We start from the raw sequence: 15,544 nt of genomic DNA, 5'->3' as shown, positions 1-15,544 counted from the left end.
ACCTCACAAAGTTCTAAGATTATAGAGCTTGGTACATGTTAGCCTGGGAATCTATGCTATGATTTCTTCTTTGATAAACTGATGGCGAAATGTATAGCATGGTATGGGCTTAGACTTTGAATTTCTCAGATCCTAATAACGGTTGAAAACATAGCCAATCAAATTTTGTTATTCTTTTACTGGTCACACTTTCTTAGAGAAAGTGCAAAGTTTTATCTTAGTAAGTGAGGACAGCGCTAAATTCCAATTTCCCACTGTAAAAAATGTGAGTCCAATATTGAACCCGTCTTGTGTACATCAAATTATAAAAAAACACACGATGGGTCTCCTGTCTAGGTTCATGTAGATTAGTCTGACACAGAATGTTATAAACAGTCTGTGTGTGAACCCTTGTCGACAGACTTTCTGAACTTTGGAAACCCAGGCAAACACACATAATCAACTTACCATAAAAACTCTTTCACAAGCTCTAAAGACTTTCAAAACTACTACCACATCAAAACATCAGCCACATGTATTTAGACTTCCAGCCAACAGCCATTTTGTTACGAAATGAATCTATGTTTTCATTTTCTTTTGTTTTCCTTTTTTCTGCAGAGTCAGCTTTTTCCATAAATTATGCGCGCGCATTGAAATTATCAAAATGCGCGCGAAAGTACTGCTAAGTAATACGCCGAAAGGTGGCCAATCAGGCCGAACCTGCATTGCAGGGAAAAATCTCCCCGCAGGCGAGTTACCTGCGTCAAGCGTTAAACAAGCAGCAAAAATATCATAAACTAGACTGTGAACAAAGTTTAACGCTTGGATACCCAGGCTATAGAATACCTAGTGGATACATTTATGAAATCTGGTGTGAGAAAAACATCATCAGATAAGTAAAATCAAACAAATTGCTTATAACGACACGACATTTTGCATTTTAGGGTATCTTTCCAAAGTTTCTCCGAGGTGAGCTGACATTGAAGTATATTAAACGTGAGTCTTGTAGCTTCACTGTGATATGAAAATCTTTTGGTGGCACGTTGTTGCACGATGGATTTTTTGAGCTTGAAGTTTGAAAATTTTGGGTGTCAATGTTTAATTTCTTATACCATGAATTGTTTTTGCATCTTTCTCACAACTTAAAACGTCATAAAAACATATCATTAGCAATTAAACAGATGAGTGTGACTCTCGGAGGAATAGCTAAAGTCTCGTTTGGGAATAGATAAGTGCATGTATGAGAAATGCAATTAAAATGCTACGAAAAATAATTTAATGGTTGAAGGAGAGTGAACAATAAGGTTATTGGCCCAGCGCTAGCGAGTGGGCCTTTAAAGAGAGTGTCACTATTTTTTTTTCCGTGTTTCCTTCTGTGTGTCCGTTTTGGTAGAAACGGCGCTTAATACCAGTAACACACTTTTTGCCGTCTGGAGAGGAAAAAGCTTGCGAAAGTCAGGTACTGGCTAAAAAAGATATATTTTCTGATTCCGCGCTCCTTAAACAACAAACGTTTTCAAAACAAAACAGATACAAGATGGCGGTTGAAGCGAGGAGATTGATTTCATGTGTTGATTCATACTTTCTTGAACATTTTCTTTGCTTTAGTGATCAAGAGACTTTCAAACCAAAGAAACTTTGTAGTGATTTTTCTTTGTAAACTTTTTCAACATTCTGTCATATGTTATAGTTTTCATAAAGCTTTCTGAGTGAAAATTCTGTATATACCTTAAATCGCTTTCACTTTTAGTTTCTTGTTTTCAAAAAGACTTGATTCTGAAATTTGCTGATGAACACTAAAATGGAGTTCATGTGTAAATTATAACAAGATTGGAACTTTTTCAATGATACTACCGTACGTGTGAAAATGGTTATTTCTAGATCTGTCTCGTTTAACGAATTGGTGGCTTGATTTTCAAACTCAACACAGAATTATTTCAAATACCGATTAAAATGGAATATGGCAATGGAGACTAAAATGCAGCTCATGTGTAAATTTGAACAAGATTGGAACTTTTTCCATGATGCTACGTGTGAAAATGGTTATATATTTCTAGATCTGTCTCGTTCAACGAATTGGTGGCTTGATTTTTCAAACTCGACATGGAATTATTTCAAATACCGATTAAATGGAATATGGCGATGGAGACTAAAATGCAGCTCATGTGTAAATTTGAACAAGATTGGAACTTTTTCCATGATGCTACGTGTGAAAATGGTTATATATTTCTAGATCTGTCTCGTTCAACAAATTGGTGGCTTGATTTTTCAAACTCGACACAGAATTATTTCAAATACCGATTAAATGGAATATGGCAATGGAGACTAAACTGCAGCTCATGTGTAAATTTGAACAAGATTGGAACTTTTTCCATGATGCTACGTGTGAATATGGTTGTTTCTGGATCTGTTGTGTTTTACGAATTGGCGGCTTGATTTTTCAAACTCGACATAGAATTATTATATATAAATACTAATTTTAAATGGAATATGGACATGGTAAATGTAGACTAAAATGCAGCTCATGTGTAAATTTGAACAAGATTAGAACTTTTTTCATGCAATGATGTTGTTTCTTATGGAAGTTGAATTTAATGATATTTTGAATTTGATTGTTTACCTTTGGGTAGAAAGTTTCGAGCTTTCAACATTCAATTTGTTTTTGATTGACTACATTATGTTTCGTTTATTTTTTCACTTCCCTGTTCTAAGAAATGAAGAAAGGGAGAATTATCCTTGTCGACTTACTTTTCATTTTGTTTTGCTCGACGCAGTAAAATTTTAAATCCTTTGGAGTGGACATCCCTTTCCTGAAATCTTGTTAAACATTTTTTGGAATTTTTGAAAATCTCGAAATTCGCGAAAATCGCGTAAATTTCGCTTTTGCTGGGCCTTCACGCCTAACGGGCTTCTTGTTACTGTAGACAAGGCTTGAACATAAGAAATTGGCAAAAATCAGTCCTCTGACCAATGTTGAAAATTCAAATTCAGTTTTTTGGTAATTTAAACCAGAAATAATGTTTATATTAATTTCATAACAATAATTTGTCAATTTACATTTAAAATCAAAAGTTTTAGTTTCAGAATTTCAAAAGATTTTGAAAGTATAACACCCGTAAACTTAGGGAAAACGCGTTTAGGGGCAACTACAGGGGATAAAATATTTTACAATTAATATAAACGACATTTTCGAAAGATTCTCGGGGGTTCTCACAGTTATTTCATTTGAAGAGAAAGGATTCCATCGTGCCTATTAGACAGGAGTGTGGTATCTACTAATTATTAATGCATATTCTTAAACCATTTAACAGCTTATTACAATCATTCAGCGTTTAATAAATTACTTCCATAAAAACAAACAAACTACAGATACCAAGGCTAAAACGAAACTGTATTTAGCCTGGTTGACGATACTGCTCGAGCCTTGATCTAGATTGGGCGGTGTGGTACCTCTGGGTGGTAAAGTTCGGGGCGTCGGTTGTAAGTTTGAGGGCCAATCATACTGTGGGAGGTTTGTACACCATAAATCGTCAGCTATAATAATTCAATAGTAAGATATGATAACACCATATGACACCTTATGACTTTTGGGTTTTTAAGAGACATAAATCAGATGCTGCTAGAGCTTTTAGATAAGAGTGATATTCTTTGCTTATACTCATCATTTTTAATTCACAAGCTTATTCACATTAGATTGACACGGATGTGGAGAAAGATTTGTCAGAAAGAAGAAAAGATAAGACTTTTTTTTTGCTTATAGCAGCACAATATAACAATAGGCAGACACTGTCCCGATATGAGATATGTATCTGATATGAAACGGGAACACCTATGTGAAAATAAAACCATTAGTAGTAGGGATCCAAGCCTGGGGTTCCGTGACATCTTTTTTACGACCTAACCTTTTTAGTTTATTCCAAAGAACAGTATATTACAATATATTTTTGAGAGGGAGGACGCGGATTAGGTCCGGGGAAACTTTTTATGACCAAAATAGTGACGCCATAGGCAAAACTGCAAGAGAAAATAAGGGTTATTAAATAAGCTTATTTTCAAAAGTCAAAATAAACGAAAGTGGTTGGTACCAACTGATAGAGCATGAAATTCTGAGCAAAAAAAACGTATTACAACAACTCTCTTACACAAAGAAATACAGCCGCTTTAAGACCAACTAACTGTCAGCTCTACTGTGATTTGACGTCAAATCTTGTCTCGATCGTTTTGACGTTGGTATGTTTTTGAACTTGACTTGGCCCCCTACTATAACATTAAAAACTTTCAAAAATTTTATTTTCACCTCCAACTGGACTTTTGACAATTCGATAATAAAATCCAACATCATCCGAGTCACAACTTTCAGTGCAATAAAATTCGAATTTCATTCCATCTCGTGCTGGCGTATAACAGACATCAATTTGACCCTGAAATTTGAAAACCATTTGAAATTGTTTCCTTATGATGTAAAAAGGGTTCTACATGCCCCAGTATACTGGGTATATTTTTTTGTATTGCCCTGGCTAAACCACAATTATATATATACGATACTCACGGAAGGCCCCTAGTAATCAACTATACTTACTATAGGAAAGTTTTATACCCGGGGGATTCTTATTCCAACACCCCTTCCCATCTGATTGTAATCGACGTTTTTGAATATGTCAACACTGATACTCTCTATTCCGACGGCTATTGAATGTTGAAAAAAGATTCCACCCAATACACAGGTTGCAAAATTTAAGTCTGAAGCTAAATCACGCTTTTACTCGAAATTTTTGTGTGCTTGTTACATGACATTTATTTCTGATTGGTTCGAATTTATTGACACTAATAAAGTTATCAGTTGTAAATTGTAAAGCAAGTAACATGGGAATAAAATCACGTGAACTTTTTCGAGTAATCACACGCGTTTTGACTATAATTTCGTAACGCGTGTATTCGCTTATTCCAGATCCCCGTACCAAAGAATACACCATATGTTTGTATTGTTGTGCTATCTGTGTTCATACTAAGGCCGTGCTACAATCATGGTCGATACATATTGAGATTTTAGTGTATTTTAACGTTTTTTTAGAATTTAAAGTTCGGGCGTGAATTGCTATTTTAGCAGTTCCGCTTTCTTTCGTTGAATATTTAGATTTTTGAGGGGTTGGGTGGCTTCTAGGCTATATTCCGAGCCTAATCGGAACAATATTGAGCTTTTGAATCCTGAGATCTTAAGGTCCTAAGTCTAAGTCTCATGTTAAGATTCAAAGTTAAAACTCTACTTTCCAACTGTAGTTTAAACGCGCTTTAAAATCATTTGTGGTGTTTAAAATTTCGCAGGGAAATCCCCTTTGTCTCAAATGTTTTGTCCATGATTGCAGTAAGATGAAGGAAAAAAGTATCAAAATACAGTGACACGAATATGACTGAAATGTGTTATCACATCCTACTCACCTTTCCACAGTTTTCGCTACCATCTTGTGGAACATCATCCATAACACTGAAAAGCAAAGTTGAATATCTTTTGAAATAATCCTTCAATACTTTTTAAACTTTTGCAAAAGTTTTCTCATATAACTCCTGAACACATAGTTTTTCAATGATTTTTGTTAAGTGAAAGACATTTTACAGACCAGAATATCAGATTTTTGGGGAATTTTGATAAATTTTTTCGATTTTACCAAAAAAATGATCAAAAAGTTTTTTCTGGAGGCAAAATCTTCTTTTGATCCTTTGCTTTTCCATCTTCTTTAGCCTGCATACAAAAATTTGGAAATCTCAAACCGAAGATTAAGTCCTTTACTGGCTGATTTCGTAGGTGTTTATAAGGCACTTATGTGCGGCCCTTAAGGGTTCCAAATATCGAAGTGAGAAAAACAAACCATTTCAAAAAAGCCCAGGAGGCTTGGTTATGGTTAGGGTTGGTCTAACGGTTAAAAAAAGTGAGAAAAACTTTTTTTGGGCAACGTTTGGAAAATCTGAACATTTTGTGCCTTGAAATGGGCAAATACCTTCAAATTTAAGTAAATTTGGGTGAAAAATCGAGCCTTGCCTTGAACCAAGTAAACCAATGGGGGCGTCCCTTTTTAAATGTTTTGTTTTAAATAAGAGTGATATCGTTTGCTTACTCATCAATTTTAATTCATAAGCTTTTTCACGTTGGATTGGCACGGATGCAGAGCAAGATTGATCAGAAAAAGGGAAAGAAAAACATTTTTTTGCTTATATCAGCATAATAAATCAATAGGCAGACACTGTCCTGATATAAAATATGTGTCAGATAGTGATATGAAACTGGGACACTTATGTAAAAATAAAACCTTTAAATAACCCTTTTTGTTGGGTTTAAAAGTACTTTTAAGAGCATTATGAAAACTTACCATATACTAGCTCCGTTTACTTTGGTTTCTACCTAGAAAATAAAATATAGATAGTATCATGTTTAAAAGAAAGATTATAATACAGCGAAGTCTCTATACACTTGGATGGTGATTCAAGATTATTGACAGTAGTTGTACTACGTTACATATATCTTTGGCGACAAATCGACCCTTGTGGTGCATTTTCTTGAAAGTTCTTGTTCATTTTAAGGGCTAAGGCAAAAAAATGGTCAGATTTTTCAAAATTTTGGACCTTTCGTCTTTCTCGCTTTTTAAAACGTTAGAACCCTTGCCTTGAGTGCCTCTTGGGCTTTTTTGAAATGGTTTGTTGCATTTGTAAAGGCTTGGGGACACGAAAAGTTATCGTCCGTATAACATATTATTATGATATAACATAGTTTGTATATTATAAAACGCAATATGTTGCGCGGCGGATAGAGTCTGTGTTTACGACAACAGCTACCTATCTTAGATGAAACTCGTCTTAGACTAGCTCCATCCCACCAACAGAAGAAAAAAGTGCGTGTCCCATGGTTTTTTGTTTCATGGGACAAAAAGTGAGGGAAATACCAAAAGACACGCTGATTTTGTCCCTGGGACAAAAGTGAAGTTTCACTTTTATTGATGGAAAGAAAAATGGGGTGGAGACACGAGAAAGCGTTTCAGGTTGGTGGGATGGAGTATGTTGCATTGCGAAAAAAAATTAATGTCATTTAGCTATTAGAATCCTAAAGAGAGTATTGTACTTCACCTAAGACGATCCTATCGTCCATACATGATCAATAAAAAGGGAATAATTTAGGAGGCGGATTAATTTGAAAAGGGAGAAAGCAGTGGTGTTTACAATGTTCCAAACGCTACCGCCGCTGTTTTTTCCGTAAGCTGCAGCTGTAAACTTTTCGCATTATATTTCCCTGCGTTTACTATCCCTATATGACGGATGATAGCATCGTCTACGTCCACCTAAGAAGCTCAAACAAATGTTTCTCATAAGGAATAGAGTGAAATTTAGCTTTGTTTATTTAGTAGCAGCAAAAAAGAAATGCCATGCGCTGGAAAAAAGTGTCCTTGTAAATTCATTACCAGACTCCCTCAGAAGGCGATCACGTTGTCCCTAGTCTGAATCGCAGACCTCTACAAAACCGTAGCACGAATTCGTTAGAGGATACAAGCAGCCTACTTTGTCCCTGGGGGGGGGGGTTCTTCGGCAAATTTAGGAAAATGGAGGGTACGGTATGTGCCGCCCTTAAGGGTACTTTTTTGGATTTCAAAAGTCCCGCTAAGGGTCGAGATAATCAGAAAATCTAATTTCAATCCCACTAAGGGTCTGAGAAATGGGAAAATTTCAACTTTTTACCCCCGGAAAGATCGAAATTTGGTCAAATTTGTCACAATAAGGGTCGTAAAATTCGCAAAAATGTCCTTTGTTTTCTCCTTTTTTGTCCCGGTGAGGGTCCAAGGGTCGAATGTTGGATGGCACCCCCCCCCCCCCGTCAGCTCGCAACCCTAGTACCCCCGGGAACGTTGTTAAAAGTTGATAAGGGGAATATGAATTCAACTTACTCTAATTTGAATCTGTGTTCCAGTCATTCCATTCTTGATCTCAATAACTGGGTTATTCACACTTTCTTGGATATTTCCATGATACAAAATCGTTGCACTGCTGAAACCATACGGACCTGAATTGAAAATACAGTACATTCTCGCTTATTCGAACTTCTATTTTGAATCTTTCTATAATTCGAACTTGTTTGTAGTCTCCGTCAAGAAGAAAACCTCTGAATCCTTTCTATAATTCGAATCTCTCTATAACTCGACCAGATAAGGATTCTCCGTTCGAGTTCGAATTAGCGAGAGTCAACTGTAGGAAGATAAAAACCATAAAAATTGAAACTGTCAAATGGTGGTTCCAAGGTGTCAGATACCTAGAAAATAAGGATACTAGTTTTGTGGCCCAACTCCGTTCCCATGTATTCCTCTATCGACGTTACTGAATAAGGCCATTGGTAGACAATAATATGCTGATAATATGCATGGAACGAGATTGTAGTTGTGTGTAGCCTTTAGGACCAAGATCGAAGTATATCAGCTGGTACACGACGTTGTTTCAACGCTCATCTTACATTATTATATGGACGTTATGAACATTAGACAAACGATAAAACAATGTCGTGTGCCAGCTGGGATGATGATAATGTGTGCAACCTTGAGAGAAGCAAACGTTTGATTTGCGTAAGGGATCACCTATACAGATTCGAACCTTTCCTTCTTCCATTATGGCGGAAAAATTACTGATAATTTAACAAAACATCAAATTTTTGTTGTTTTGAGAAAATCAATTTTAAATTATTTTTCCTTAAATCCTGAAAAACCACTAACAATTGATTTTTGTGTTAAAAAAGCCTTAAGTCCAAAATTGTTTCCACTCTGGGCAAGGCTTTTTTGTCCTAAACTTTTTTACCCTGAAAATAAAGTAAAAAATTCTTATTTTTCTAAAAGCGGTATGGTCGTAACTCAATTTTCCAATAAATGGACTTAAAGCTTTTTTATTTTGCTGCGACGATATTTAGCGAGTCTGTGGGTTTGAGGTGTGAGGGAGAAACGATTATTTTATCAGTGCTGCATCTTTCACTTGGTACCTGGATTGGTGGCATTGAGCATCGTTGGAAGTTGATCAAGTTTGGTGGAATCAATTGGAGTGTATGGTTGTGCATTCTTGAATTGTGGTTGGATACAGTATGCTAAAATGAAAAGGGAGGAGCATAGATATGCATAAAATTCAGAAAAATTCGTTATGTTTTTTTTTTGGGGGCGGGTGGAAGAGGGTCACAAATTTTGTAAATTCTCAGGGCAATTTTTTATACTTTTAGTCATTTTGGTTACTTTTCAGAGTGAAAGTCGATTTTTCTTTCTAACATGGTCCCAAATTTACTATATCTGACAGGGTCCATTTTTCAAACTCCAGCAGCACGTCCCCGGCGGTCGTCAAGGTCAATGCCCCCCGGAATTTTTGTAATTAAACGTTAAATGATAGTAAGAGGTGTAGTAGTGTGTACCAGGCATAACTAACGCTTTTTTCATGAGAGCAAACTATATAAGAACACAAAGTTTCGATGGGCTAAATTTTAAGAAACACAGAACACCCAATTGTTTAGGAATTGCACAAAAATACTCACAAAATGGTGAAATAAACAGAACAATTTCAGAACATTTTTAAAGGTTTCAAAAAATGTTGGACGCTCTTATATAAAAAAGCGTGTATCGTCAGCAATGAAACGTAAACATTAACTTTAGGTGAATTTTGATGAGTAGATCAGCCCAAAAAGTAGCCTGGATATCCAGATCGTAAACTATTTCACCGTCTATTTTTTTAATATTTTGTCTCTGGTTTACGGTCTGGTCCAACTAGCTCGTCTGCAGGGATTCTTGTCCCTGCATATGCGAGTGCATCTAATTGGCTAAAACGCGCCCAGGCATTGAGCAGAATTTTCGCGGGGTTTTCGATATTTTTCTATGCGCGCGCATAATTTATGGAAAAAGCTGATATTGTAAAAAAAGATAAACAAATGAAAATGCATTTCTAAACAAAATGGCTGTTGGAAAATGAATTTATTATTGTTCTTTTGGCGCTTCATAGTCACGTGATGTCAGACTTTAAAAAGGGCGGCTGTCCGAAGCTATTCACAGGTTGTTAGATTGTTACGAAGTGCAAGATGAACAGGAAAGAGCTCAAAGAGTACTTTGACGTGAAATTTAGGTCCTTACATAAGGATCTTAAGGCTGGCAAGAACGTGAATCAGAATTCAAATTCAATTCGAACCAAAAACAAGTTGAGTTTAATAACAACATTAAAGAGGACGTCGAGGATTTATTGGGGCTGATTGAGGCAGGTTCAAAGAAGAGATCTTCCACTTTGGCCAAGCAGATCATCGAAATTAGCTGATAAAGATTGCTGATAAGTCTCCAGCTGGCTAGGCCACTGTTAGGGAGTACGAATCAGATAGCGTGACAGACGACAGCTCAGATGATACAAAAGATAAGTGTTTTTCTTTTGATTTTGAACAAAAATTTTTAAGAAATGCATTTGATAGCACTGAATTAGATTCAGGGGCTGTTAAAGGAAGGCTTAAGAAACATTATCTGTTCTGGGAACAGATAGAAGCTAATAAATTTATTCTGAGCGTATCATAAAAGAAGGTTACAAAATTGTCGTTTCTATCCCCTCCGACCGAAAGTTTTCGTTCAAATAATCATTCTGCTTTCGACAACACTGCTTTTGTGACGTCATCGATAAATGACTTCATCAATCTGGATCAGTTACTGAGATACTTGTCCTTCTGGCAAGCATTATTCTCGACCTTCGACATGTCAATAGATCTTTGATCAAGGAGCATATTAAGTTTGACGATTGGCGCGAATTCCAACATTTTGTACGTCCTGACGGTTTTCTTTCAAGTTTGATATATTTCCTGAACACCAAATTTTCTTGGGATTTTCTTGGGAACTGGAAAAGAAGCAAAGATTTTTTGTACTTACAGTGTTACCATTTGGGTTATCTACCGTCCCAGCCCTTTTAACGAAACTTTTAAGAACACTCGTTTCTACATGGCATTCACAAGGCGTAAAATTATCTGTTTACCTGGATGACGTTAGATAATACTAGTCTACTAGCAAATGAAGAAAAATCGGAATGGGAGCCCACACAAAGAATGACCTGGCTAGGAATAGAGCTAGATACTTTTGAAAATACTTACAAAGTTACAGAGGAGCGTGTCTCCTCTCTCCTCTCTTCGATTGCTAAGTTATTAAATAATCCTCTTACAACTGCTCGAATTCTTTCTCGTGTTGCTGGAAAAGTAGTTTCAATGAAATTTGTTTTGTCAAACCTAATTAGATTGCAAACTAGAAGCATTTACAGATGTATTGCGATACAGCCCTCTTGGGATGATAAACTGAACATTTTGAATTTCCCAGAGGCACACAAAGAGATTATATTTTGGAGAGATAATATTTCTATGTTAAACAAAAGGAGCACAATTAGCATTTGTCAAAACAAAACTGTTATAAAGTCTGATGCAAGCGATCATGGTATGGGTGCTATTTTTATTTGAAGCAAGTGGAAGAAAAGAATGTTTTCGTATGTTTGACGAAGGAGAAGTACTCGACTTGGCGCGAACTTGAAGCTATTCGATTTAGTCTTCAATCCTTTGCACCTAAAATATCAGGAAAGTTTATTTCTTGGCAAACCGAAAATATGGCAGCAAAAAAATTTATTTGCTCGAGTGGTAGTAGCAAATCCGACTTACAGTCTCTAGCTATAAATATTAACGATCTATCAAGGCTTTTCAGTATAGACTTAGAAGTACGCTGGATATCTAGACGTTTCAATGCCTCTGCTGACTACATTTCTAAGTTAGTAGACACCGATGATTGGGAGATCACAGACGAATTCTTTGAACTTATAGATGGTCTATGGGGTCCCCTGAATATTGATAGATTTGCTAGTTATAATAACACTAAATGTGAGCGATTCAACTCGAAATTCTACGTTCCTGGGACGGAAGCGGTGGATGCATTTACGCAGGATTGGCGTTTTGAAAACAACCGTTGGATTCCCCCGGCTAATTTAATCACCCGGGTGCTGAGAACTATCATATCTACGCATGGTATTAGAGGAGTTTTGATAATTCCGTATTGGCGTTCCGCTCCATTTTGGTCACTGCTTCAAAACGGACCGATATGTTCAAGTTTAGTAGTCGATCATATGGTTTTCATAGATACTGCTGGTATCCTGAAGTTGGGCAACTACAAGTATTCCCTTCTCGGTTCTCCACATTATCGTGGGGGTATTGTGGCAATTTTAATAAAGAGTTGAGTTTTGGGTTCTGGGCCTTATCGGATAAGCTGCCCCACCTTCCCAAGTACTTTCGCCCAGTTGGGCAGGGTTAGCCTTAGAGGTAACCCATTATTCATTAGATTTTAGGACCTAGATGGGGTCCTCCTATGCTCAACCGGGTTGAGAGAAATAAAAAGTGTAACTGGGTTACACCGTGTAACTGGGTTACACCGTGGCTGGGCCACTTGATCAGAAGGTTTTGTAAGAAAAATTGGCCTTATCAGGTTATTTAACCCAAGCTGATTAATTCTGCATTTTTAGGATCCAGTTCGCTTCAAATCGTTAACCAGGTACAGGATGACCACCTGAAGGAACTAGCACACGGTTTACAAGACGTGCTGTCGAAATCAAGAGCGAATAACACGATTAGAAAATATGCTACCTACTTCAAGCGTTGGTCAAACTGGAGAGCAAAGTTCGATGAAGTTGTTGAATTCGCTGCCAAAGAAACGTACACGTGGTGCTGTTTTTCGTCAGCCTCATACAGTCAGGAATATCATTCTCAGTGATCGAAAGCTGCTTTTACGCAATCAAACACACTCATAATGTCAATAACCAACCTGACCCAACAGATTCAGTAATGGCCAGTTATGCCTTAGAGACAGCAAGACGTACTTGTTCTAAGCCTGCGACCAAGAAGCTTCCAATCACGCCTGAACACATCAAACGAGTGTACGAATCCATTATTGAGGAGGATCAGCAGTCATGAGTCTTATGAAACGAATTGGGGTCAATGAAAAGCTATTTGGGACCCACAGCATTCGTCGTGGAGGAGCCACATGTGCCGCCAACAACGGGGTAAAGGATCGTCTTTTCCAGAAACACGGTTAGATGGAAATCTGTCAGATGATAATCTGGAACAACTGTCTGCTTCTTTGGGGCTAGGCCTCTAAAGTTTTTACAGTATATGATGATTATTTAGAGCATTTGATGTCTAATTCTGTGAGGCTAGGCCTCTGATTTTATAAAGATGGCTATGTGGATGATAATCTGGAACAACTGATGTCTGTTTCTTTGGGGCTAGGCCTCTAAAAGTTTTAAAGTATATGATGATTATTTAGAGCATTTGATGTCTAATTCTGTGAGGCTAGGCCTCTGATTTTATAAAGATGGCTATGTGGATGATAATCTGGAACAACTGATGTCTGCTTCTTTGGGGCTAGGCCTCTAAAATTTTTACAGTATATGATGATTATTTAGAGCATTTGATGTCTCATTCTGCGAGGCTAGGCCTCTGGTGTTATTTCTTATATTTTTCAATCGCGTTCTTCTGTTACAACTATTTACAGGGCTTTCTAGACGACCCACTAACGTGATAAGAAGAGATGAAAGTAAAATGATAAATAAAGTTATTTTCGTTTGAGTTTACGAATTAGAAAATAAATGAATTTATTATTGTTCTTTTGGCGCTTCATAGTCACGTGATGTCAGACTTTAAAAAGGGCGGCTGTCCGAAGCTATTCACAGGTTGTTAGATTGTTACGAACCCGCCCGCCCGCCCACTTGTTAAGCTATTACGTCGTTACAGTCTCTCTAATTTCAAAGAGTCTAGTCTTTGACCACTTTAGTGCCATAGTGCCATAGTATTAATATATTACTTCATATATTGGATTATATGATATTGATTTATAAAGAAGTGTTATTGTCAATAGCATTTATAAATATACATTTATATTTACTTTATTATCTTGCACATTGTACGCTTTCTAGACGACCCACTAACGTGATAAGAAGAGATGAAAGTAAAATGATAAATAAAGTTATTTTCGTTTGAGTTTACGAATTAGAAAATAAGGAGCCTTTATAAATGTGGCTGATGTTTCGATGCAGTTTAAGTAGTTTTGAAAGTTTTTAGAGTTTGTAAAAGAGGTTTTATGGTAAGTAATTATGTCTGTATGCCTGGGTTTCCAAAGTTTTGATAGTCTGTCAACAAGGGTTCACTCACAGACGGTATCAAACAAACTTTACCATAACTGTTTTAGTTGCACCAGACTCTAAAATTTTAGAAACTTTGTATGTTGAGGTAAGAGTTTTTTTTCTGAAATTTTGAGTATGGATACCCAGGCTACCCAAAAAGTTATGAAGGGTCTTACCAAGGTTTAGTACCAAAGGCATAATCGTGAAAAGTTTCATTTTGATCATTTGTTTATGATTCTGAGCTAAAAGAAAAACAAGAAAATATAGAATATAACTATTACAGGCTCGATTTGAAAACTGCAGTTTTTCAAGAGGAATTGAATTTTCATCCAATAAGACACCCCCTTCTCACAAACCCGGTAGGATTTTTTCAGCCAGTGGCGATAAAGATAATGGACTGAAACTCGATGGAGATTGATATTCCCATATTTATTTATGGCTGGGGATTTCATTTCTTTTGATGGGAAACATAGTGAATATTTTGAAATGAGGATGTGTTTCTTTGATTATTTTCAGTGGGGATGAAAATTTGAGAATAATTTTCCACCGGGGACGATATTTTGGCCAATTTTCCCAGTGGGTCTGTGAGAAGGGGGTGTAATAAGGGAGCGCTTCGAGTGGTAGAGCGTGTCGTTTATGAGTGTTTCTTGTTGATGGTGGCTTTCATTATTATTGAATAATGGAATGTATCAATTAGAAAAATGTCGAATCAGAGAGCGTCAACTGTAAGTACATTCACGGTCAAATGTTCTCCATAGCTCGACATTCTTTTCCCATTTTCACCCTGAAAAGTGGACAAAATGACTAAAAGCAAACAACAAATTGAAAAATTTTCTAAAAATTTCCACCCTGAAAAAAATTACCGAAAGTCGACCCTGTCAGGTAAACATTTTGAAAATTAGTAAATTTAACACCCTGTCAGATATCTTCAGAGCCTAAAAAAGGGACCCTGACCAGCGGCACGCCCCCCCCCCGCGAGGCAGTACTTGTATCTTATCTTAGCTTCGAGGCTCGTGAATTCGTGTCTTTAATGTACAACAATGCAACTACAATTATTGCTACCAGTGGATCTAAACATTTTCAAAAGGAATACCCCTGTATCAAAAGGAACTTAGTAAAAGTGTTCGTTCGGTAAACTCTAACGCACGCTTCCAAAAGGTCACAACCATTTGAAAACTGTTACCGACAAACCAATAAGTTGACAAGAAAATTTTACAAAACTCTTGCATTGAAAATAATACCACGTAAATAAATCAAAGTTGAAAAAATTTTCAAAATATCAATTCAGAAACTAGAATATCCATGGAGCAAAATAAAATTGTGACAGTCACATTATGAACAAGATGTTTTTATATCAATGACTGTATATGGTATATGAAAGTCAATCATC

The 15,544-nt window shown here is 36.6% G+C and overlaps 1 protein-coding gene across 1 annotated transcript; it reads right to left on the bottom strand.

The window, feature by feature from the left end:
• Positions 1 to 3,319: 3,319 nt before the first annotated feature.
• LOC136823013 (uncharacterized) lies at positions 3,320 to 14,394 on the bottom strand. Its single transcript, XM_067079318.1, has 7 exons — positions 14,331 to 14,394; positions 8,981 to 9,082; positions 7,905 to 8,020; positions 6,342 to 6,373; positions 5,416 to 5,461; positions 4,277 to 4,400; positions 3,320 to 3,513 (listed from the first exon to the last, which is right to left on the bottom strand). The coding sequence occupies exons 1-7, from the start codon at positions 14,377 to 14,379 to the stop codon at positions 3,320 to 3,322; spliced, it is 663 nt and encodes a 220-aa protein (XP_066935419.1). The 5' UTR covers positions 14,380 to 14,394.
• Positions 14,395 to 15,544: the final 1,150 nt, after the last annotated feature.

This window comes from Clytia hemisphaerica, unplaced genomic scaffold (genome assembly GCF_902728285.1).
Source record: "Clytia hemisphaerica strain Z4C2 unplaced genomic scaffold, Clytia hemisphaerica genome assembly, whole genome shotgun sequence".
Taxonomy (NCBI): domain Eukaryota; kingdom Metazoa; phylum Cnidaria; class Hydrozoa; order Leptothecata; family Clytiidae; genus Clytia; species Clytia hemisphaerica.
The sequence above is the reverse complement of the archived record's forward strand: the minus strand, read 5'-3'. Positions and strand labels throughout refer to the sequence as shown.

Coding starts and splice junctions, on each gene's coding strand:
- LOC136823013 (XM_067079318.1), bottom strand. CDS start 14,379: ATGATCAAAATGAAACTTTTCACGATTATGCCTTTGGTACTAAACCTT. Junction 9,083..14,330: donor GCCTTTGGTACTAAACCTTG/GTAAGACCCTTC, acceptor TTTTCATTTTAG/CATACTGTATCCAACCACAA. Junction 4,401..5,415: donor GTAGCGAAAACTGTGGAAAG/GTGAGTAGGATG, acceptor TTCAAATTTCAG/GGTCAAATTGATGTCTGTTA.